Source organism: Dipodomys merriami, unplaced genomic scaffold (assembly GCF_024711535.1).
Source record: "Dipodomys merriami isolate MVZ:Mamm:240054 unplaced genomic scaffold, mDipMer1.0.p SCAF_1, whole genome shotgun sequence".
NCBI lineage: Eukaryota > Metazoa > Chordata > Mammalia > Rodentia > Heteromyidae > Dipodomys > Dipodomys merriami.
This window is the reverse complement of record NW_027202270.1, coordinates 39,369,654-39,391,375: the sequence shown is the minus strand read 5'-3', so window position 1 is coordinate 39,391,375 and position 21,722 is coordinate 39,369,654. Positions and strand designations below refer to the sequence as shown.

Genomic DNA, 21,722 nt, shown 5'->3' with positions numbered 1-21,722 from the left:
TACATTTTGTGAGAGAAAGTCTTTTCTGGCAAACTAGAATGTCTCCATCTTATGCGCAACCACCATTTTGTACCTAAATTTCTTGGAATTGTTTGCTTTTTTGTGGTAAGGGACTTTTCATTGATATTTCCAACTTCCTCAAACTGTAAATATGAGCTGCACCTTTCTTAGCAAACTGTGATCCTTTGCCACTGTTAAGGTGAAAGGAATGAGTACTCCCCCCAGAGTACTTTCTAACTTTCACAGAGTACTTACTTTCTAGCTTTCTAGCTTCCTTGATCCACTCCACCCCAACTTCACCTGCTAGCCAATGGCAAATAGAATGTGAGCCTGACTCCTAATAGGGAGAAGGGGCAGCACCACCCCTTGTATTAGGATAAATCCTAGGTGACCACTGACCTGTATGTGCCTGCTTGACTGTGAGTAGAGTGGCTAGGCACCCTTCTGTGCAGAAGGAAATTGCCTTGAGGAGATCTCCTTTGTTGTATGTCTGTTTTCCAACACCAGCAGGTTGCTACATCCAACAATTTTGTGAGAGAGTAGTTCTGTTACTAGCAGTTCTTAATTGTGGTTATTTCCAGAGGTTGACTGGTAAGAAGAAAAATATGCTGTGACTCCTAACAAGTATTAGAAGAGGATCAGTTTTAGATCAGTTCTAAGCATTTTCCTATCCTCCTTTTTATAAACATATTACTAAATATGTATTACTGACCCTGCATTCAAACTTGACTATATCCAAAACTTTTGTCCTTTAACTTTACCTCACAATAAGAAGCTAATATCTTCTATCTTTTTCATTGTGTTAATACCTAAGATAAATGTGATCAAAATAAAAGCATAATATAATATAAAGACTTTCATGCAACCCTTTCAACTGTCTTTTAGATAGTATTGCTTCCCATACCTATTTTCTTATTAATTGCACAGGCAGCACCAGCCATAGCATATCCACTCTATTATAGTCCATTTATTTGCGATTTTAGTAGCCATCCTCCAATCTGCATATTACTGATGAAAATTGTGTGGGCTAGGAAGGTTTAAAAGTTTATGTAATTTTCCCAACTACTGGTAGGTAGAGGATGAAACATGATATAAAACAGCTAAGTTCCAAAGGAAAGAGTTGAATAGTTAATAATTCAATACATGTATCTCCTGTACATTGGGCCTAGTTTTTGGTATGATGGGAATTTTTGTGGGTTTTCTTTTCCTCTTTAGGATTACTTGGTGTGGACCATAGACTTTGAAGTTCCATGTGTCAATTCCAGATTCAAGCAGATGTTAGAAAGTGAGTATTGGGGATACTACTAATCACTTAGTATTGGAAGGAGGAAACTTCAGTAAAGAGGCAATAGTTGGTGGCATATTCAGGCTTCCTATTGCTGAGAACTGGCAGTTTTGTATTCCTGGGTGGAGCCAGATAAGGAGCATCTCAATATGTCAATATCAAGAAAGGAACAACTCTACCCATTTCAGAAGATTGAAAGAGACTTTGGCTCATCCAAAATCTTGACATAAGGCAGCTGAATTCAACTCAGTCCTACTCTGAGGCTTCTTACAACTTTATCTCTTAGTGCACCTACTCTTTTAGGGCTTTAACTCAACAGAGGGTTGGTGGAGGGCTCTGACTGGTGCTAATGTCTTCTTCTTTATGACTATGCTCTCTGCCTGACAATTGTTGGTTGGAAATGTAAACTCAGCAGTTTTAAATACTTGTGTATGGACTGTTCTTTTTAGTAAGATGATATTAAGGTAAGATAACAAAACAAAAAATAATACTTCATATCTTTTGTGTCTCTGTAGAGTTGTATTTATACCATGGAAACATTTAATTCCAAATGACTTTAAAACATGCACAATAAAAGGACTATCTACTATTTCCAATTTTCTTTGATCCCTGTAGGAAATCAGTTCAGGTTCTCCTCTTTGTGTTGGCACCATTCTGTGAGCATGGCAGGAAATGTGGGCAAGAAAGTGACTGTCTATCTTCCTTATTTCATGGGATGCTGCTCCAGAGGCTTGGCTTGAAAAAAGCAGAAAAATCAGCTTAGCCAGCTGGAGGGCAGGGTCATTTATGAGTGCACCAATCACACTGTGAAACGGGCATGAACATTACTGTGCTGTGAGAGACTCACTTTTATTTAGTCTGATAGGTAGTTGGGGAATAGATTCTTCATCCTCCACCTCCTCTTCCTCCTCCTCTCCCGCTCCCTCCCCTTCCTCCTCCTTCCTCCTTTTCTACCTCCTCCTCCTCCTTCCCCATGTGAAGAGTAAAAAGAAGACTTTTTCCCCCCACAATATTAAAATTTATTGAATAATAAAAAATTCACAAGCGATATAAATTTCATTGGTGTTAATTTGCCGATTACTACTGAGGTCACTTGATCGCCTGATCTGCTAGAAACACAGACAAAAAGAGAACTTTTAATTAAAGATAGAAATTCTCAAAAGTGATAATCTAGGTGAAAAACTGTAAAATATAAAGAATCATTTTTTGCAATAGAATCCTAAAATTTGGAGTATATATATCAAGAAAGTGTAGATAAGTATTTAGTGGTTGTAATGAAGTGAGTTAGAGATTTGTAGAAACAAATTAGTGATTGAGAAAAATGGTATGAGATTCAGGGTGGATTTTGGTATAAGAAGAAGGCATGTGTACCATGTTGGAGAGTTTCATTTACACAAAACTCATAGAAGCTAAATGTATGATGTTTGCTTTCGAGCATGCTTATGTTCTGCTTGCCAAAATACAACATGATCTGCTTCTATGATCTATCTGCATGTATAATGTATTTAGCATTCTCTCTTGCATCTCATTGGAAATCATATTGTCTTATGTATACTGAAAATGCGAACACCTCCTATAGGCAAACATTGTTAATTCATGAATATTCTAATCACATCTGTGAGCAAACATCATCCTTGGTAAAAGGAAGTTCTTCTGCACAAACCATTTTCCAGTTGTTACTTCTTTTTCCCTTTGATTCCAGAACAATATCTTTGGGGTGGCCAGTATGAAAGCGGTTACACTGCCATACATACCCCAAACCCCATCTCCCTCTGTGAACAGGAAAAAAAAAACAACAATAAATTTTCCAAATTGCAATGTAGCTCACTGACTTTTAGCAGCATCTGTTCAATCTTTCAGGACTTTTGGAAAGATGGTATACTGAATCAACATTGGTAACGTTTATGTGTGGATGGTGAGACACAACCTTATTTGGAAGTCTCCTCTCATTGGCAGTTTGACTTTTATTAATATTTTAACAGATTTCCTTCTTGAATATGCTTTGCTTTCAATCAAGTAGCGTATATTTTGGATTTATGATGCTACTGTGTGAATTAATCAAGAAGAGCACAATAGCATTATGGTTTATAACAGGGAGTAGCAGAGAAAACAAAACAGTGGATACTGGAATTTTAAAACAACCAACCACCCATCCAAACAAAGAGCTACCCTAAATCCCTGTGTTCGTGTAGTACTTCTAGTACCAGGCCCGCTTTGCCTAATTTCCCTCATTAATCCTCACAAGCCCTTCTGTGAATTAGATGATTCTTATTGTGAGCCTCACTTTAAAACTGCTTACTGCATAGCACAAAGAAGCCTGCAGTTGCCACAGCTAACACTGGTGATTCTTCCTATTGGCCAGTAGTGGGCCACACTGCACCTCTTCCCTCTGTCCCTGGGCACCTCCTCAGCAGTCATTTGAATTGGCTTTGGATCATTTGCTGCAGTTTGTTCTAATAGAACAGGCACAATGGTGTAAGAATTTTAAAGTTTAAGCACCGAAGCCATTGTGTAATTGTATAGCGTCATTGTGGCTGGCGGCCCTGCATTGATGCGATCCCCCAGTGTAATTGCCCATGCAAATTTGAACACTGTGCAACCGACATAGGAACCCAGCTTTTGGCTGCAGACTCTCTTACCTCCAGAAAACCTTCAATGATTGGAAGAACCTTTGTCATTTAAAAATTACTGTCCCTGTATCCTGTCACACAGGCAAACATCACAGATCACAACAGGCTTAATGGGCTAAACTAACAGTCAACATGTAAATGTATGCTTCCTCCTTTCAGCCCTTCTCAAAAGAAATAACAATTATTCCAGAGCTTTAGCTAAACATTAAGCATTTTATTAAAAACAAAGACTTTTAGGTCTCTTAAGCAGTTTGTTTCAAAACCGTAATTTATTTGGAAGAGCCAAGCAGTGTTTAATATAGTGTTCTTGAAGGAAACATCAGCCTGGGAAATCTACACAAAGGGAATGGCTTCAAACAACTCAACTGAAGACATATATTCCTTCTTTTGTGTAAACCAATAATAATTAGAAAGAAAGTCAGCAGGGGATCCACTTTAGATTATTATACATCAAAATAAAATAGAAAAAGCAATATTCCCCTCAAGGGAATGAGACTCAGCAAAACCCAGTCTCCTGTTTCCACATTATGCTGTTTTGTTTAAAATGATCTAAACAGGATTCAGATCTAAAGCAGAATAAAAATTAAGATTGCAATACACACTTTATACACATAAAATGAGCACAGATAAATGATGGCTTCAAAGAACACATTTTACACAACAAGTAGTTAATCTACTTAATAAAATGAACTTATTTTTGAACCAGTGTATCCATCCAATGACATTGGGGTAGATAAATGACCAGATAAACAACTTATATTTAGCACTGCTGAGAGATTAGCAAACATGCAAGGATACTCAAATTAAATTATAAAAGATGTATTACACACAATTGGTAGCCAAAGAAAAAGACAATGATACACACAATATAAGTACAACATCAGACTCCACTAAGTCTAAATGCTAATCACAAAATCCTCCAGACCTAACCCTTTCTGTTTCTGCCATCTATGTGCTTTAGTCCATTATTGTTCACTTAGGAAGTTTATAGAATTGTGGTCTTCTTGTGGCCAGACTTCACCTTCACATTCCTGATACATTTGAGTTTGGGGAGATCTTTATAGCACACTGCAGAATAACAATTCAGAATGTTATGTGGGAGCACATAATGAAACTTTACTCTAGTGGCACTGCCAGAGATTTTAGGACCCCAAATTAGGCTTTGTTCATTTGCTTTAGTGAATTCCTTTTGTGTTTTCTTTTTTGCCAAGCCAAAGCATTTTTCTTTTTTTTAATTTTAATTTTTTGTGAACATACTGTAAGCATTTTTCTTTATATTAAATATTTTTTCCAAATATGTTTAGGTTTCTATCCTGAATGAAGGAACTTGTTTCTCAGTGTTATTGGGGAATACTTTTTTGTGTCTTTTTGTAATTTGTAAGAGTCAGTGGGAGAAATAATTTAAAAATAATTGAGCCACAAAGTAAATTGAGTTGACTCTGTTCAGTGACCTAAAGTGGATAAAATATGATGTATCCCTCCCTCCCTCCTTCCTTTTCTTCCTTGCCTTCTTTCCTTTTCTTCCTTCTCCTTCTTTTTCTTCCTTCCCTCCCTCCATTCCTCCCTCCCTCTCTTCCTCACTCCTTCACTCTCTTCCTTCTTTTGTGGTCCCTCCCTCCCTTTCTTCCTTCTTTTGTGTTACCAGGGATTGAACTCAGGGCCTCACACTTGCCAGGCAGGTATTCTACCCATGAGAAACCACACCACAAGTCCTTAGGCTTTTAGTTTGTTTTCAGGTTGAGTCTTACACTAACTTTGCCTGAAATGAAAAACCTTTAACCTGTCTCTTTATCCAACCCTTGTAGCAGGGACTATAGGTGTATACCACCAAATCTATCCCAAAGTATGAAAAAGCAACTGAATTCCAATAACATCAATACAATAATATTTCACTAATAAAAGGTTTTAAACTTAATATTAACACAACACATTTGCAAATATAAAATACCTGAATGTATAGGTATCTCACATTGAAGAAACCATGAAAACAGAGGCAAATTAACTTTTCTTGACTCATTTTCTAAATTTACTCTAAGTTAATGAATATTATTTATTAGATATTGTGATATAAGATAATCTAAAATTATTCTGAGTGAATAATATATGTGTATTTAAAAAGCATATGGATCATATTTTTGTAATCTCTAGAAGTAGGTTTAGACACATTTAGAACAAGACTTTTTATATCTAATATCTATATATCTATATATCTTTACATTTTGACTTTAGTGAGAAGATGACCTCTTTAGGTTTGTTTCTGTTTTTTTTGGGAATACAAGTAAAAATTGTCTGAAGGAACTTTTAAAAGCAAAGAGCTTGGTCCTTTCATGTGAAAACTGAAAAAATGTCAGTGCTTTTATTAAACAGATAAAAACCTGAGACTTGTTGAGTCCCAAGACAACAAGTCTAGCCAGTGGCCAGATAGGATAGAGTCCTAGTCTACTGCTTGTTGGCATTTTTCACAGTGTGCCAAACTGTCTATATGTGTTAGGATTTCTGGCTGCATTGTAAATTGTGCATATATTATTTACATACTGAGTAGTATGAATAGACATCAGGTCTGGAAAAAAAACCCACAACTCATAGAAAAAGTAGGGTGAAATCATTTTGACCATAAATGCCAAGAGACTTGAGGAAAGAAACATACTGGTTAAGTAGAAGTTACAAGAAGCCTCACATTTCCAATGCATTCCTCTGATAGTGAACACTAATGACAAGGATTGGGGAATTTTCTTCTTCTCTAATATAGAAAAGTGGAAAATAGGTAGGGATAATCACACATACCTCACATTCTTGGGAAGTTATAAATTATTTTACACAGGGATTAAAAATATCTCAAACTCTCAGGAGGTCAACCTCAAGGTTATTGGACCAAGAGGCTGCCACTCTCTTTTCACCTCTTTGTTGTCGTGAAAAAAGACCCCTAGCATTAGTCAGCAGTTTCTAAATCTTGACCACCCCCCTCCCCAATAGGAAAGATATCTCAAGACAGGAGAAATAGATGGAGGCAATTACAAACAGTCACTTGATTGATGGTTGACATTGTCAGGGCTCCACTGTATGGCAGATTGCAATGGTGTTGAACTCCCCTTGCTACCAGTGGAGGTTGCTATTGGCAACCGTGCAGTGAAGCCAATAAAAAGGCAAGAAAATGAGAGGAAAACTCAACCTTAGTGGAATCTGTAGGGTTTGTGCTATAAATTATGTTCCCTTTAGCCATATGCAGCATCAACATTCAGGACAGCTACAGTGCTTGTAGCTGCCTGCAGGTTCTGACAGACCCTGGGTCCAGTTTTATCATAAAACACATCCTTTAAAATTTTGCCATAGATGGACTGGCATCATTTGTCAGGCTATTTATTTATTGTTGGGGAGGACAACAGATGTGAGCTCATTGCTGCCTCACATAGACTGATTTTTCAATTCCCATTTGTGATATAAACATGATGTGGCATAATACCCAGAAACACCTGCAGTGTTTCTGAGCAGCGGACACACGATGATCTCACAGACCAAGGGCTGTTCTTAGCTCCACCCATCCTTTGTTCCTTACCTGAAGGAGGGGAGACAGCCCTGCAGAAGCTATTTTCCTTTATAGCAGAGTGATTCAGAAAACTGGCTTAATAAAATCCATAAATCTGAACAACCTCCTCTTACCTGCTCTGCAGAGGCAATTTTTCCTGCACTCATTTTCTCCCCCAGTGTCTCCAGTCTTCCCTGCAGAGACAGCTGTAAAGGGTATCTAGGAACATTATTTTTTAGGACTCCCACTCCTTTTTCTCCTTTGTCAACCTCCTTCCTGCCAATTCTCTCTCTTTCCTGCTCAACTGATGATAGGATTCTGCACCCTCTTTTTTTTTTTTGGTTGGAAGTGCCATTTTTCTTTGTTTGGATTGACTTTCACTTTTCCTTTGGCAGTTCTCTTAACCACCTGCCTCAGCTCCCATCTCTCCTGTGTTGGTCTTCCTATTTGTTTCTTCTTCCTTTTCTCTCCTTTTACTTGGTTTATATTTTTCTTTTACTTTCTTGCTATAACAATACTACTTCTCTACAGCTGCCTGCCCCATCCCTACCTTAATTTCTGTCATGTCTTTTTCATACATTTCCCAAATGTCTCCTCTGTGTCAAGAAAGTGATGTTCCTTGTAGAGGTTGATCTCTATTTCTTTACGATTTCAGTAGGAAAGTTAATAACTGATACTGATCAGTAAAAATAAGAACAGCAATGTTTTCTGGAATGAATCTCAGTTTTTATCCCATCCAGGAATTTTCTTATTTCCCAGTGTTTCTTTGTGGAGTGCAAAATTTATAATCAAATAGATAAAGATTTGAAGGGCTCAGGGTCCCTTAACCCTTCAAACAGAAGACTTTAGTTAGCCTTTAGATGTCACGTATTTTGAGGATTCCTTAAAAGATTAATTTGACCAGAGATTCTAAATATTTCTCCAACTTGACAAATGAGGAAACAGGCTGAGAGTTCAGTGCCTTGTCCACGGTCATCCAGTCAGTGGCTTCATAGCTAGGGATTGAGGTCCAGCTTCTAGTCACATGTTCTTTGGGGAAAAAACCATAGTATGTCTTCAATCTCTCAGGCAAAATGAGCAGCAAAGCAGCTTTCTAGTTTATCTGTTATAAACTTGGCTTCCTACAGAATATGTGTTTTCTGTCTAGGGACTTATTTCTCCACTTTCCAAGCATTATTTCTTAAACTTAAGGAAAAATGTAAAATTGGGGATCAATTTGATACTAAAACATCACTAGGAGGACTGCATAACCCTGCTGGTCCTGTGAAATATCTCTCAGGATTGGCGATAATTCTTGATGTTAATATGTCATTTCTGGTACATTCTTACATAGATGTCCATTCATCTTTGACTTAATTAAATAACCTATTCTTCCTAGGGAAAAAAAGCTTAATCTACAATGAAGGGTGGATTTTAAAACTCTTAAAAGATAGACTATAATCTCATCAGATACTTACAAACCTTGTGTAAAAACAACCAGCCAAAATACATTTATTATATTTCTGCTATGGTCCTTTAAGGGAAAAATGATGACTGGTTGGAATTTATAGGAATAGTGAGTTTAAATTTCAGGTAGGTGATTCTAAAAGCTTTGGCTCACTCTTAAGAAGCTATAGGGTGAACACAACAATACCTCTGCAAAATATAAATCTGGATTCCTGGGACAGTCTGGCATATAAGGACACTCTAGAGGAGGCTGAAAAGACAGATGTGTTTGGCTTGTAACAACAACAAAAAAACCGTATACAAGAAGCAGCAGCACTAATGACACTGACGGCTCTGGGTTCCCCACACAGAATGAGTGGAGCTGGCTGTAGATCTTGAGGTCTGTGGGTCCAGTCCAGGCTTTTTCCAGAACTGGTATGGTTTCATCAGAGAAAGCTGAGGCTCTCTGTCCTTCTGTCCCGTCCAGGCATCAAGGCAGGCCCAAGCATGCTTCCCAGCAATCCTGGAGATCCTTAGATTTATGGAAGCTAAAAACAACAACAAAAACTTAAAACAAAAAGGATGATGTGGCTTGGCTGAAGGTGGCCTTTGAGCTGCAGTGTCTGGAAACACAGGAGGACCGGGGTTTACTGTCTGTCCTCCCTGGCCACCAGGAGGCTGGCTGGCGCAGGGGAGGCAGCGGAGACCAGCTGTCTTTTTTGGTGTAACTCTTCCCACTTCCTTCGGTTTGCAGCCACTGAATCCAGCATGGGCTTCAGTTTCACATTGACCTTTACCAGCGCCTGAAACAAAACAAGAAACTGTTGGGGAGAGAGGACCCCAAGCCATTGACAGTTATATTTTCCACCTTTCCTCTTTATAAGAACAGCAAAAATGACTGTGAGATGAAAAAGATGATTATTTTGGCAAACACGAGCTATTTATCCAAAGTAAACATGCACTTAGCACTATTTTGCTATATTAACATAACCGGTGCAGGAAATGAAAAGATAAGACAGGCTGTGTACAGCACCAGGGGAGAGGCAGGCCCAAAGGCTCCCATCCTATTTCACAGCCAGGGTGGGAGAGATGAGGGAAGAAGAAATGTGGCGTATCACTAGATAAGGGCAAACTTCAAGGTCTTTGAACCAGATCCATCTAAGTATTTTCTTTCATATCACTTTTTTGTAAACAAAATAATTTAAAAATAAAATATGACCTTACAACCTAGATCACTCTTGGTAGTGCAGTGAGAGGCCCTGCAGTATGATGGCTCATTTGAGTTTAATGCACATGAGTCATTCTGCAACTTCAACGGCAGTGTCTATGTAGGCATGAGGGTGCCAGGGAGGGCCCCAGGATATTGTCTCTGAATTGGGATTAGAATAGATTCAGCAAGTACAGACTAAATGCAAATAGGTAAATACCTTATAAGCTAGAGGAACACAGAGTTTACTTGGCCCAACAGAGAAAGTTCACTGTACTCTTTCATCATTTTTTCTAAATTATGAATTTAAAAAGTTTGTAAGTTCTTTTTTTTAATTTTTTAGGTGATTGACAGTATTTCTTCTTTCTTCCTTTCCCCGCCTTGTGTCCCTCCCTCTCTTCTCTCTCTCTCCTTCCTTCCTTCCTTCTTTCCTTCCAATCTTTCCTTCCTTCCTTCCTTCCTTCCTTCCTTCCTTCCTTCCTTCCTTCCTTCCTTCCTTCTTTTCTTCCTTGTTTTGGGTATTCTACCCAAAATCTTGCACATGTATGCAAGCATTCAACTTCTGAGTTATGTTCCCACATTTTCTGTATTTTAAATCTTTTACTTTTCATTATGAAATGTTTCAAACATATCCAGCCAGTAAAATATGATTAGCAAAGGTAGCTATTAAACATCTATGTGTGAATAAATAATATAAGCAAAAGATAGGAAAAAATAATAAATATAGGTAATGTTACTTGTATAAAATATAAACAACAAAGGATCCTATTTGCTTTCTGGGTAGCCCAATGAAAAAAGGAAATAAGATTTGGATAATATATCATGTATTAAAAATATGGTCTTTATCCTGTTAAAATAGGAAGGTAGGTATTTCTTATTGTTATTTAAAAGAGAATGCCTTCTTTTTCTAGTCATTTAAAATATTTATTAAGTAAGGTTTTGATTTTAGACAATATAGAAACAGCTTAAATGAAAAAGGATATAATATTTTGTAATTTGTAACTCGAGATAATCAGTTCTAACATTTAGGTTTTGTATTGAATGTGATCCTTCCTATTTTCTAAATGGCTAAGTTATCTAAACATCTAAAATATATTCAAATTGTGTTTTACAATAGCAGTTCATAAAAGGGCCCACTTTAATGAGAACTTTTGGATTTTTAAATATTCATGTTTCTTGGGCCTATTTTCCATCTTCAGGGTCTCAATGAAGTACAAAAACATGACGTCCCATCTGAATGTGGTAGAGATTCTGCTTATGGACATCTAGTATTTTTTAGATGAATAACCAGTTACTATATGGCACACTGTATTCCTCACAGTGACTCTACATTTTGAAAATGATGAAATATGTTCCTCCCATGTTAGGATTGATCATACATGATTTTTAGACCTCCTACTCTAGGACGAAATAAGAATCCACATAGAAAGTTAAAGGTTCTTTTTGTAATCTTATTATTTGTTTTGGAAGATATGGAGAACACCAAATTTTTCTAAAGTAAAAATCAAGGAAAGGCACCAGCTTGCCATATAGAATGAGTGTACAAAGAAAACTGTTTGAGGATGTAGCATGAGAAGAATAGCTCTTAAAACATCAAAAAGAGAAAAAAGAAGAAGAAGGAGGAGGAGGAGGAGAAGGAGGAGGAGAAGGAGGAGGAGAAGGAGAAGGACAAGAAGGAGGAGGAGGAGGTATGGTTCTTGAAAATGTGTGACTTCAACCCTTATCAGGAATCAATCAAACTGGTTAATAATTTTGTGATTCATAAGATGTGATATCAATGAAGATGACATTTTGAGGACACTGAGTATAATTCTTATTGTCTTTAGTTTGGGGACTGTTTGGCACCAGAAGCTTCCTTTCTTCCTTCTTTTGATTCATTAATTTTATCACATCCATTATCCTGGATATGTGTAGAATGCTCAGAATTCTGACATTTACCTTTGAGTATAATCTTTATATCACTTTGGGCTCTTCCTATCCAGTGAAATTTGACTTCAAATTGATTTCATGCCCTGAGTAACTTATAAACTCCTCTTCATGATTTCTAGGTCTTATTTACTTGGGCTATTTGATTTCCTTCTAAGGTCTATTTGGCCATTTGATTTTACTTTACATCATTCCCAATGCAAAGTGCTACATTTCTCCTTTTACAGGAAAATAGGGAAATGATATGTGTGTGTGTGTGTGTGTGTGTGTGTGTGTGTGTGTGTGTATGTATATATATATATATATGTATATATATATATATATATATTCACTCTACCTGACTCAAGATTATATTCTTCCTCCCTATAGAAAGAGTATTGTTGTTTTCTCTCAGACCCCGTCAACCAGTATGTTTTGCCCAAGTTCCCTGGGTTCTGAGTTAAATTTGTCTTTGTACACAAAGCCCTATAAAGTATCCTTTTAGGTTTGTTTTGAGGTCAGGGGAATGATAACCCACTTCAAGCTTGGGTCAGTTAACTTCTATTTTTTTAAATGAGTTTTTTATTGTAAAAATATGGTACAGAGGGGTTACAGTTACATGAGCAAGGTAATGAGTACATTTCCTATCAAGCATTGTTGCCTCTGCCTTTGTTTTTCCTCTACCATCCCTTCCCTCCCACCTCCACAACTACACTCCTCCTGCTTAAATTGTAAAGTTCATTTTTCAACATAGTGTCTTGTACATCTCTTGTACATCTTGTACAAGACCTGTATCCCTATTTAAACATTTTGTTTTTTCCCTTCCCCTCCCCAAATTAGACCGACATCAAATACAGTGAAAACAGGGATTATACCATGAGAGAGGAATATACAAAGCAACAAAAAAATCATATGTTACATTATAAATACATTAGAAACAATAGCACGAAAGAAAAAACCACTTGTGTCCCTACCTTGGGGTTTATTTTGCTTAACATCATCTTATCTGGTCATATGTACATAGCTTTTGACCTTTTCTGCTTGTCCCAGACATATACGAGTTATTGCAAATAAGGGAAACAATGAGACCTATGTTTCTTTAGGCCTGGCTTACTTCACTTAATATAATTTTTTCCAAGTCTTTCCATTTCCTAACAAATGGGGCGATGTCATTCTTTCTGATGGAAGCATAGAATTCCAGTGTATGTGTGTGTGTGTGTGTGTGTGTGTGTGTGTGTGTGTGTGTGTGTGTGTGTGTGTGTATGCATATATATATCACATTTTCTTGATCCATTCATCCTCTGAGGGGCATCTAGGTTGGTTCCATTATCTTAGCTATGGTAAATAATGCTGCAATAAACATAGTTGTGCTGGTAACTTTAGTATGGTCTTTTTTGTGATCATTTGGGTAAATGCCCAAAAGTGGGTCATAGGGGAACTCTATGTGCAGTCTGTTGAGGAACCTCCATACTGCTTTCCAAAGTGCTTGACCAAGTTTACACTCCCACCAGCAATGCAGTAGGGTTCCCTTCTGGCCCCATCCCATCCAGCTTCTATTTTTCTAGAGCCACAGATTATAACCTTGGTCCCATGTGGATAGCTTGCATGTTTGTCCTATTTATCACAAAGGAGACAAAAAGTGAAGACAGAATTAAACCCTTATAATTTCACTAAATACTTCTGAAAAGCTTTCCTGAGGTATTCTCTGTGGTTAGGGAATGGTCAACAGCAAAGTCCTCCAGGAGGAAAAGAGCTCCTTTTACAGAGGAGGGCAAGATGTCCATCACCTAGGCACAAATCTGACTCAGCTCCTTAAATAGCCAGTCCTCCTTTCCAGGGAGTTACAGAGAGAAATAGCCAATATGTAACTAGATATAAGTTGAAGGGGTGCATTGGAGATTGGAAACCCAGAAATAATCAGTTCTCCCAATAAATAGATTTCATCCTGGGCTGACATGAAGTGGCACTCTCTTGATGTCAGTGTCCTATAAACAGAGAATATACTTTTCCCTCTCTCAACAATGACCGCTGTTTATGTCATTAAGCAAAAGCATCTATTTTAAAATCAGGTATATATACTGGCTAATTCAGATGATGATAATACAAGGCACTCTAACAACTCAGGCAGTGATCAAAACCCTCTTTATTTTCATGAGGAAAACGCAGATGCCTGATTCCTGTGTTATCATTTAAACAAGAATGCAAGGGAGAACTGACTGCCATGGTTTTTATTTAGTATGGTTTGGCACCAGCTCCTCTTTACTCTGATCAAGCCTTTTAATTAAACTGACTACTATAATTCCTATGGAAATTAGTGTTTATGTTATTTTCCTGTTACAAAAGCATTTCTCTAGAACTTATTTTTTTAATTCCAGGAGCACAAATTGGATTTTTTTTCTGCTTGAAATGTAATTAAAAACTCATTTGATTACAATATTTCTGGCTCTGTTTTACTTATTAAATTCCTGTAATCAGTTTTCTTTTATGAAGCTGCTGGGAAATGATCTCAAAAGCAACACATTTTTCTCTTCTTTGGCAGGTTCCCGAGCATTTACTAAATTACATTCGCAGCACCTGCCCTTGATTCGAATTACTCCACCAATTTATTCCTTAAACCACTTTTAAGTTATTTGGCTTAGTCCCAAACAGCTTTCTTCCCTTTTATCCTTGTTCTTTGTTCTCTTTCTTCCTTATTTTCTGTTGAATAAAATACTGAGGGGAGAAAGGGTTACATCTTTCTCAGACTTTCTCTTTTCTCTTTGTTGTCTTATTGTAGAATGGAATTGCCACAACAGAATGCTGGTTTTCTCTGGATAGGTGCTGGCTCTAGGCAAAGGTAGCAAAAATCCTGGAGGAATTACTAATTGCAGCTGGCTAAGAAAACATGGAACTAGTAAATGCAAAGGATTATCTGAAAACAAGAAAGCAAGGTTTATGATGACTCCTTTTAAAGCATCATCATCCAGAGGATGGCTTCCAGCAAATACAACACTGTGGGCATTTCTGAAGGCTAGGCTAGGCTCTGAGAGCCAGTGACACATGATGGCTTCTGTGACAGTAACTGGCTTCTCACTTAGCCATGGCTGTATCTGTGGCAGGATGCTCGCTCTCCTTTGCACCATCCCCGAGTGTGACCATTCAGCCACTGTTTAAATACATCAAGAGGCAGCGTGCACACTACTTCTATGATCCATCTACTCTTTGACTACTCAGTTTAGAGAATTACGCCTCACTTTTAGCAGCAGTCTACATCGTTATTATGTCTACCTAATGGTTATAATCCTTGGGGTGCTTGCCCTTTAAACTAGACTCTTCTTGAGATGTGTAGTTTTCACTGCTTGTATATGGCTCCAGGTATAGTTTAAGGTGGATGCAAATTCAAAACCCACTTGGATGCATAGCTCCTTCCTAGTGGGCAACCTAATTAATGTCACTGAAGTTCTAACACCACCTCCAGATAGAACCTGGGCAATTTACCCCATTAGGGCAATTAGTCTTCTAGCTGGTTCCATACACAATACATTGTTAAGTTCTCATGTGACAAACACATATGGTAGTCCATGTTTTACTCATATTTTGAATAAGTAACATATTCACACAGCTCAAGAGATATCAAAGGGTACCATACAAAATCTCCCCTTCGGCCCTGTCCCACCCATGAGCATTTCTTCCTAAGGGCTACAGATGCCAATAGGTTTTGTATATTTTTCAAGAAACATTTATCATTATACAAGTAGTAACTACATGGTATTTCATTGCTGTCATAATTTGGCCAGTTCTATTTTTAATGTAAACCCTTGGGGTTTATATTTGGTCATTATAAATAATGCTAAGATGGATAACCTTGCACATGGCTGTTTTGTAGATATGAAATTTATCTGATAGTCAAACTACAAAATAGTTATTGCTAGGTAAAAAAGTGGATGCACTTGCATTTTGAGCCATATTACTACAAACATCACTGGAAATAGAGAACAGGGTCCTTACATTAAGCATAGTAACAAGAGAAAGAAAACATTGAAAGAAGCTATAGCTTCTATTAAGATTAAAGCCTTGGAAAGATGACATGGGGATGAATAAAGCTAAGAAAGAAAAGCAGGTCTGGCATTTGGTCATTTCTTCTCTCTACATTCCAGGTTTTTTCTAATGTGTGCATTGTACAATGGCCTTGCCTAAGCACGTTGTGATTTCACTCCCTTTCTGAAAAAAAGTCTTGTATTAACTATATATATATATATATATATATATATATTCATATCTGGTGAGTGAATTTACTTAAATTTTTGAATTTTTGTAGCTAATCCATTGTCTTGGCCATTCACAAGTGTTTTCTGGGTGTTTCACAGGCTCTTATTGTTACTGCCAAATATTCTTTGGATGCTAATTATGTGTGCAATTGTATGAAGAATTTTACATATATTATCATTTAATTTAACTTATGTGGTATATTTTATTATCATCACTTTTTTGTTGTGATTGTTGCTTAATGATTGAGGACGCCAGTACTTAGATTAAAGGACTTCATCATAGTTATTTTGTTGGTAAGTAGGAGAACAGATAAACTACTAAATATCCTTAGCATCAATACTACTGACATTTTGGACCAAATAATTCTTTATTACAGAAGCTGTCCTGTGCAGTGTAAGATATCACAGAAACCAGAAGCAGCTTCTCCCCCACCCTACCAAATTGTGTAGCCAAAAGTATCTCAGATATCATATCAATCACCAATGTTCTTTGGAGAGTAGTCATGTACCTGCTGAAAACCACTGCTCTGTACTTCCTCTAAGAATGGTCTGCCTCCATGAAGCTTTAATCCTGATTTGTCTCAAACAGGAGGAAAGAATAGTAGCCAGAAATATAGTGTGAACCCTAACAGAATCTCTGCTAGGAGAGAAGGGAAGATTTCCTCCTTGGGCCAAACATATACACCTGCCACCTTCTTTATCTGAAGACATTTAAGGAAAGGAAATACAAAGAGTTTCTACAGATGAATTGTATGACTCTGGCTATGGATTTAAAGTCATTAACTCACAAAAATGTCACAGCACTTGGATGCATCCATGCAGTAGATATATTTTCATCTCTATAGAGAGGAAAACTGAGGTTCAATAAGGTTATGTGTCATGACCTATAGTCATAAAATGAGAGAGCAGGATCTTACTTAAGTCTCTCTGACTTACAATACTGAGCAGTTCTCTCCTTAGAGAACTGATTGGCCCTCCCTAGTCAACTCATACTGTACCTTCTCTATGAAGTCCTCCTTGTTCCTCCAGAATGATCTGGAGGGTAAAACCTGGCTGCCTCTTTTTAAATGCATACCTGAAGCAGGTTTTCTGTCTCTCCAATTATATTGTTCATACCAAAAAGGTACATTTTTAAACTTTAAAGATGCCCTCTACATTGTATTTTTGTTTTTGGACATAATATTCATTTTGTCCTCTGGCTTTTAAAGACTTTCTGTATATCAAGACATTTGGTTCTGATGTGGTGATGTAATTTCCTTCATGTATATTCTGCTTGGGGCTCATTGAGAATCTGAGTTCTGTAAGCTTATAATTTCCATATATATATCGATATTTTTTTGTTGGTCTTGGGGCCTGAAATCTGGGCCTGGACACTGTCCCTCAACTCTTCAGCTCGAGGCTAGTGCTCTACCACTTGAGCCACAGAGCCACTTCGGGCTTTTTTCTGCTTATGTGGTGCTGAGGAATCAAACCCAGGGCCTCATGCATGTGAGGCAAGCACTCTACCACTGAGCCATCTTACCATCCCCTCCATCATATTTTGAAAAACATTTCTACTGTTCTTTCTTTCAACTATTTCAAATACCTATCTCTTTTTTCTGGGACTCCAATTATACACCATATTAAGACATCTAGTGGTATTCTGTAGCTCAACTGATGTTCTGTCTATTTATTTTCAGTCTCTACATGATTCATTTTGGATGGTTTCAACTGTAATGCCATTGAGTTTTTCTTCTGTAGTGTTTAATCTTCAGTGAAACCATCTACTTTTTTTTTATTTCAGAAGCTGAAGTTTTCATTTCCACAAGTTCTATTTGAGTGTTTTTTTTTTGTATCTTCCATGACTCTGCTTATCACACTCATTCTTCTACCCACTTGAAGAAAATGTAAGCACAATGTCCTTTACCAGTTCTATGATCTGTATCGTTTTAAAATGTATTGATAGATTCACCTCATTATTATGGGTCTTTTTTTGTTTTTTGCCAGTCCTGGGGCTTGAACTCAGGGCTTGAGTACTGTTCCTGAGCTTCTTTTGTTCAAGGCTAGCACTTTACCACTTGAGCCACAGCGCCACTTCTGGCTTTTTCTGTTTATGTGGTACTGAGATATTGAATTCAGGGCTCATGCATTCTAGGCAAGCACTCTTCCACTACTGAACTCTACCACTACTGCCACCTTCCTAACCCTGGGTCAAATTTCTTTACTTCTTTACATGCCTAGTAATTTTCAATTAAATTTTCACCTTTCAATTAAACATTTGAATAATAGATTTTTCCCTAACTTCTTCAGACATTTCTCTTAATTCTAAAATGTAGTTAGTCTGATTGATATAAAATGACACTTTTGAGGTTAGCTTATATGCTGTGTGGGTGAGTCTAGAAGATTCTTTGGTCCAGGGTTGTTTTGGCTTCACTACTGAGACTATACCTTTCTGAGCACTGTTTACAAACTTCCTATATTTCAAAGGTTTTCTCTGGTACGCTGGCTGGTGGGAACATAAGACAATTCTCCAGCCTCTGAGATCTTCAAAGATTGTCTTATTTACTCCTGTTTGCTATTTTGTTTTGTGATTTTCTCACATGGATCTGGTAAGCAGACCTAGACTAAAGGTTCAAAGTTCTATGTAGCATTTACTCTGGCTTTTCTCCCTGGAATCTCTGAACAACCTGGGCTCAGATACTAGCTCTGCCCCTTCAGTTCAATGAAATCACTGGACTCTTCCTGGATTGCCCCTCCCAGGGAATTCTCTCCAGGCATTAAGCTTGGCTCCTCTCCACAAATAGGCATGTTTATTTTCCTTCCTTTTCCTCTTCTTCCTCTCCCTTCTCTTCTTCCTTCTCCTTTTTCTTCCCTCCTCTTCAAAAATAGGACCTCTTTGAAGCTATGGAAGCCTCTTGTCATTGTTTTATTTACTTACTTTGTTTTTCTGTAGGTTGTGGGGCTTGAACTCTGGCCCTGGGTGCTGTCCCTCAGCTGTTCAGCTCAAGGCAAGCTCAGCCACAGCTCCACTTCCAGTTTTCTGAGTAGTTTATTGGAGATAAGAATCTCACTGGACTTTCCTGCCTGAGCTGGCTTTGAACCATCATCCTCAGATCTCAGCCTCCTGAGTAGCTAGGATTATAGGTGTGAGCCATCAGCTCGGCTATTTACTTACTTTGGCTTTGTAAGACAGGATTTTGCTTTATATCTCAGGCTAGCCTAGAACTTGCAGTCCTTCTGACTTTGCCTCCCAAAAGCTGAGATTACAGGCATGGCATGTGCTATGTGTCAGTTTTAAATAACTGTGTGCCTAATGCTACAGTTTGAACCTTGAACATCTCCCAGAGGCCCATGTATTAAAGGATTGGCCCCTTGTGTGGTGCTAGTGGGAGGTATCGAAACCTTTGTGGGGAGGGGAGTTTGTGGGAGGTCCTTAGGTTATTGTAAACGTACCATAATCTCTTATTATTTTTCTCTTTTGCATCATGACCTTGAATGAGCACTTGGACTTGCCATGTTCTTTCCACCATTGCCATCTGGCATCCTGATCAGAGACCCAAAGCAATGAGTCTGCCAGATATATTGGACTGGAATCTCCAAAACTGTGAGCCAAAACAACACTTTTCTCTTTATAAACTAATTATCTCAGGAGTTTTATTGCAGTGAAGGAAAGCTAACATACCTTGATCCCATGAGCTCAGAGAGATCAGAGAGTAACAGAGCCTTTCACCATTGTATTGCAGGTATTTAGTACAGTGATGCTAGCAGAAAGTAGGCCCTCCTCACAGACCAGTGACAGGAAGAGCCAGTGGCTAAGAATGGTTTTAGGACATACTAACTTGCTACAAAATCCTATTGTAGAAACCAGCCTTAGAATAACCAATCACCTTGGGAAATGAATATAGGGCTCTCTTTTATTACTCTCTAGACTTTGTTTTTAATCAGGTCATTAAGCTGCTAGAAACCACAATCTGGCCTTGCCGTCCCTCGGCCATTTCCTTTGGTCATCATGGTCGAAGTCTGCTATGGCTCAATGTGGGCTGATTAGTGAACCATACATTCTGGAACTCAAGAGCTGAATATGGGACAAAGGAGTAAACAAACGCATGGGTTGTTATTCGAAACTGTATGTACTGTATGCTGTTGCTGGAAGGGGACATAGAAAAACTTAACCAAATTAAAACCAGATCTGTCTTTGAACTTTGAAAAAATTGACAACAGAGAGGATTATTTTTAAATTGTATTTGGACTGCTGCCAGCAGTATTACTTAGGTTTGTCTGCTTTCCCTCACTTCTGCCTTATCTAGGAGAAACAATTGGGAATTAAAAGATGTAGAGGAGAAAGAATTCTTTTGAAATACTATTTTTTTATGAACTGAAAAATTAGGCTTGAAACTTATCTAAGATTTGTTTGGGCTGGATCCTTGTTCTGAGGATATGGTTACTTTATGATCATGATTATTTCCTTTCTGAGTGAGTGAAAATGTCAAAGGCCCACTTAAGCATTGATATTTTGAGATGGAAAAAAATCATTGATAATATGCTCAGCTGGCATCATCTCTGTCTAGACCTTCAACAGAAAAGGCCAGAGGACGTACAAGTGGTGGCTCAAGTTCTCTGGAATCCATGTGGCTAACGAGTAATTAGTACAAAGAACATGTATAAGGAACAGGTTTCTATTAACATCCATGACTTCAGGCACTGGTGACTCATGCCTATACTGCTAGCTACTCCCGAGGCTGAGACTTGGAAGATTATTCCGTATCAACCCAGGCCGAAAAGGCTTTGAGATCTATCACCAATTAAATAACAAAATGCTGGAGTGGAGGTGTGTCTCAAGTGGTAGAGCACCAGATAAGCCAAGCTTGTGAGATACTGACTTTGAGCCCTGATGCCTGCCTGGAAAAAAAATAGATAAGGAAAAAATGGGCAACTATGGGAACAAGTCTTAACTTGTAGTTAGTGAATTGTCAAACAGTTCAACAATTGGATCTCTCTTGGATCCAAATGAAGGTTGTAGATTATTTAATCTGATATACCCTGCATTTCTCATGCCACACTGCAGTAATGCAGTTGGCTAAGAATCACGTTTGGCTGCCTCCACCCCGGCCCCTGGCTCTTCCATGTGCTGTGGTACTTACAACCACAGTGGACTGAATGTTCAGAGCTGAGCTTATCACCTTTCTTCAGACCTCCCTCAACTTTCAGGTTACTGTCTTAGATTGCTGAGCATTATCATCCATCCAGACACCCCATCCGCCATGCTCTTCCTCTCTTCTCTCATGTTCAATCACTATGAACCGTCAGCCCTACTTCCAAATGATCTTTGTATATCCATCAATTGCCATTTCTACAGCTACCATCCTCCTTCCAACTGCTTAATGTCTGCTATGGCATGCTAATGACTCTTGCTCTTGTTTTCCGGTCCAGTCACAGGAGCCCCTCCCACCGCCCCCACAGCCATTCAAACCAAAATGGGGCCGTTGATTAAACACACAAACCTGAACTAAGCTAGCCATTC

At 38.1% G+C, this 21,722-nt stretch overlaps 1 protein-coding gene across 1 annotated transcript in view; it reads right to left on the bottom strand.

Moving 5' to 3' along the window:
- Positions 1-4,157: 4,157 nt before the first annotated feature.
- The window catches only part of Pde11a (phosphodiesterase 11A), a 352,033-nt gene continuing 334,468 nt past the window's right edge, over positions 4,158-21,722 (bottom strand). The window contains exon 20 of the mRNA XM_070020261.1: positions 4,158-9,666. Coding sequence (XP_069876362.1) covers positions 9,511-9,666 — 156 coding nt within the window. The 3' untranslated portion in view covers positions 4,158-9,510. The remainder of the gene's footprint in view (positions 9,667-21,722) is intronic.